At 40.7% G+C, this 3,379-nt stretch overlaps 1 protein-coding gene across 3 annotated transcripts in view; it reads left to right on the forward strand.

Annotated features, from left to right (window-relative positions):
- Positions 1–3,379, forward strand: part of dock11 (dedicator of cytokinesis 11) — an 80,292-nt gene that overhangs the window by 47,778 nt on the left and 29,135 nt on the right. For all 3 annotated transcript variants that reach the window (XM_013913082.1, XM_013913083.1, XM_013913084.1), the window contains 2 exons: positions 864–979; positions 2,433–2,570. In XM_013913082.1, coding sequence (XP_013768536.1) covers positions 864–979; positions 2,433–2,570 — 254 coding nt within the window. The remainder of the gene's footprint in view (positions 1–863; positions 980–2,432; positions 2,571–3,379) is intronic.

The following is a 3,379-nucleotide window of genomic DNA, read 5'->3' on the forward strand; positions in this document are numbered from 1 at the left end:
GCAAGGGCGCGATATCCCATACTTATGCGTTGTACCGAGTGAATCGACTGAAAGGAAACAGCTCATCATGGTTTTGAAATGCCGCTCCTCCAAGACAGAGCTAGCCAACTGACTCTCAGGCTGTGCTTTCTAAACAGACATTATCTTGAGCCACTGACCGCAGTATGTCGAGCTCTAAGACCTCTCTGGTCTTCACATAATGGATTTGCAGCAATGCTAGATTAATGCAACAGTGTGTAGAATCACCACGGAAAACGCTGTTGCAGAAAATAAATGGGCGCGTTCACCCGCATACAAACAGGGATTTTCTTTGCTGCATCTTAATCTTAAACATAAAATCCTCTATAAAAAATTCTCTGTGGCTTTAATGCAGTGTTTGCTGTTTACAGGATTCTCAAAAGATTTGCATGTAATAACCTGTGTATAAAATGATTGTACATGTAACCTATAGACTGATGTGTCACATGTGTTTTCCTTGTTATTTTGCACTTTACCGAGAAACAAGTTGTTCTTATCTCTGGCTCTATGCTAATAATGAAAAATGGACTTGAGCTGGATGTTATGTTCTTTAATAACATTTGGTACCTACTAGGAGTATCTTAAACAAGATGTAATTACATGTTGATTTGTGCAATTAAATCAGTCAATGAAGCATTTGCCTAATGAGCTGTATGTAAATTACCATTTCAAAGCAAGCAGGAAATCAGCAAACACAACAATACTTAAGAATAACTTTGCAGTCATCAGTATTTTCTGGATAAAAGGGTTACAATTAGAATCTGTTCTACACCGCAATGTGAACCATTAGCATGCACAGCACCTCAGGATTTCTTTATGTCTCCATGTGTGTTTCTGTGTTTCAGGGGCAGGGCCGTCAGAAGCAGAAATCCACCATCAGGCCCTGCTTGAAGGCAACACCTCCACCGAGGTCTGCCTCAGCGTCCTGGACATCCTGAGTCTGTTCACTCAGTGTTTCAAGGTAAGCACTGCACACACAGTCCAACCACACAGATGGTAGATAAGCTTTTAAAGTGATTCAAATGTCACTGAGTCCTTAAATAAGTGATGTGCTTGTTATGCAATTTTGAGTCAGCCTCCGTGATGTTTAAGAGGTTTTCAGCTCTTAATAACACTCAGAGAAATCTTAATATGTATGCTCATCTTTTCTTTACATATTTCTGCAAGTCACCCGAGTAAGTGCTGAGTCTGATGTTGTCTAAATGAACGATTTAAAAAATGAACACATTTTAAACAGTTTTCTGTTATCTTTGTTTAACCTTTCGTGGCTCTGCCTGCTCCACTCTGTGTGTAGCAGAGGGGCACACACACTTTTGCCTTTTATGTCTTAGTGAGGACATCTAATTGACATAAGGCTTTCACTAGCAGCTTACCCTAACCATCAAAAATGAATGCATAACCCTAACCCCTAGCATAAATCGCATCGTAACCTAACAGTAACCACATTTTGAGCCTCAAAAATGTGTTCAAACCTGTGGGGCCTGGAATTTGGGCCCATTTTTTGTTGTCGTTGTATTTATGAGAGGCTATTCAAGCATTTAAAGCCCCTTCGAGTTTAACCATCACTCCTGAGTGCCAAGCTAAACCCAAGTCCTAGTCTTGACTTTATGCTTCACAGTGGATAGATGTCTTTGCTGGATTTGTGAAGCTAATTTTTTCATCCTTCATGCAGGTTCATATCATTCTGGGAGAGTTTGATTCTCTGTTTTATCGGCTCTGCCTTTGTTTGACTTCACAGCTTCCTCAACTGTTCGGTGTTGTTTAACGCAGCTTACAAACCCGAAACCAGAACAAACCCAAAAACCAGACTTTTGCTTATTATCCTTAAGTGGAGATATGCTTTCGAGACAGTTCTGGACCCCAGCCAGCCTACTGAACATCTGGTGTTGTTCTCAAGTAGTCCTTTGGGGAGGATGGAGTGAAGTTGGACATATTTAGATGTCATTCTTTTTATTTGTTGGCAGCTGTTGTCTGGCTGGGTTTTTCTCAAGAAAGTTGCAACCAACAACCTACGCAATTCGCATTGCCACATTACAAGCAGGCTCACATATAGAAGCTTTTATTGGGTGTATCCTCATGCTCTAGCTGTGGGGGTTTTTTTTCGAAACAGGAACTTTATCAATGGCTTCATCTGATGCGAGCATGAGTACTGATACTGACACTGGATCCCAAATTGTAGGGTCCCGAAATTGATGGGACACAGTAAAAATCAGCCGCTGCCATCAGTCGTTGTCATCTCGTTTGCTTTTAGTCGATGAGAACAGAATGAGATGCGCCTAAAACGTCCTTATGTAAGCAGGCAGCATCGTTCAGCTCATAAGTCTGCTCACACATCAACAGTGATGTAGGAAATTGGTGAATATAGTTTGCACTAAAATTTTGTGCATCTATTCTTGTGTGTGTGTGTGATTCAGAACCAGCTGCTGGACAGCGACGGTCACAACGCACTGATGAAGAAGGTGTTTGACGTCTACCTGACTTTCCTCAAAGTCGGCCAGTCAGAAGCTGCCCTCAGACACGTGTTCGCCGCTCTGCGTGCTTTCATTAACAAGGTACGTGTTCACATTCGTACGAAGTGTTGCTGCAGTAGTAAAATCAGTATGACTCAGATGATGCCTGGAGCAGGTAAACATGCTGTGTTTTTGATGACCGGAGCTGATATACATTTTTGTTTTTGTTTTTGCCGCTGCCTAAAAAAACTTTCCACTGTGAACAATGAGATGAGTGAGATGTCTGGTTCCAGCCTTCACACAGACGTTCTCTCTCATTCCATCTAATAGCTAAAAAAAACCCATAGGTCACACTGCTCCAATAAAGTAACCTGGCTATTCCTTGTTTCTTGTGTTTTCTGCCTCGTTCCCAGCCACCGGCTAGAAAAATGCTCTGAAATGTATCTAATAGGGCTGCCACAAACGATTATTTTGATACCGATTATTTTTGCGATTAGTCGACTAATCAGAGCATGCATCCATTGGACGTAAAACGTACAGCTTATTGCACCAGCAGCATCTGCTCTTATATATCTATCATTAGCTTACAGCTTTAAGTGTTTAAGGTCTGTGCTAACTAAATATAAAGACAAGATGATAGTTTATTACATTTTAATGAAATCTGCAGATTGTTTCGTTGGAGTTTAATAAACTCAGCCGTCTGCTCCTTGCTATCTAAAATATAACAGGACACCGGAGTATACTCTTGAGCATCTCACACTTCTGATAATCAGCTGTCTGCTTGACGTTTATTCAGCTGTGTAAAAACTAACTTTAATCTCAGCCAAACCGATTTACTCAGGAACAAATAAAATACTGAAAAAAGCCAAACAATAACATTTTAAGTTATCTAAGTGACTTATATATCATGT

This window comes from Pundamilia nyererei, unplaced genomic scaffold (genome assembly GCF_000239375.1).
Source record: "Pundamilia nyererei isolate P.nyererei 1_Seehausen unplaced genomic scaffold, PunNye1.0 scaffold00114, whole genome shotgun sequence".
Taxonomy (NCBI): Eukaryota; Metazoa; Chordata; class Actinopteri; order Cichliformes; family Cichlidae; genus Pundamilia; species Pundamilia nyererei.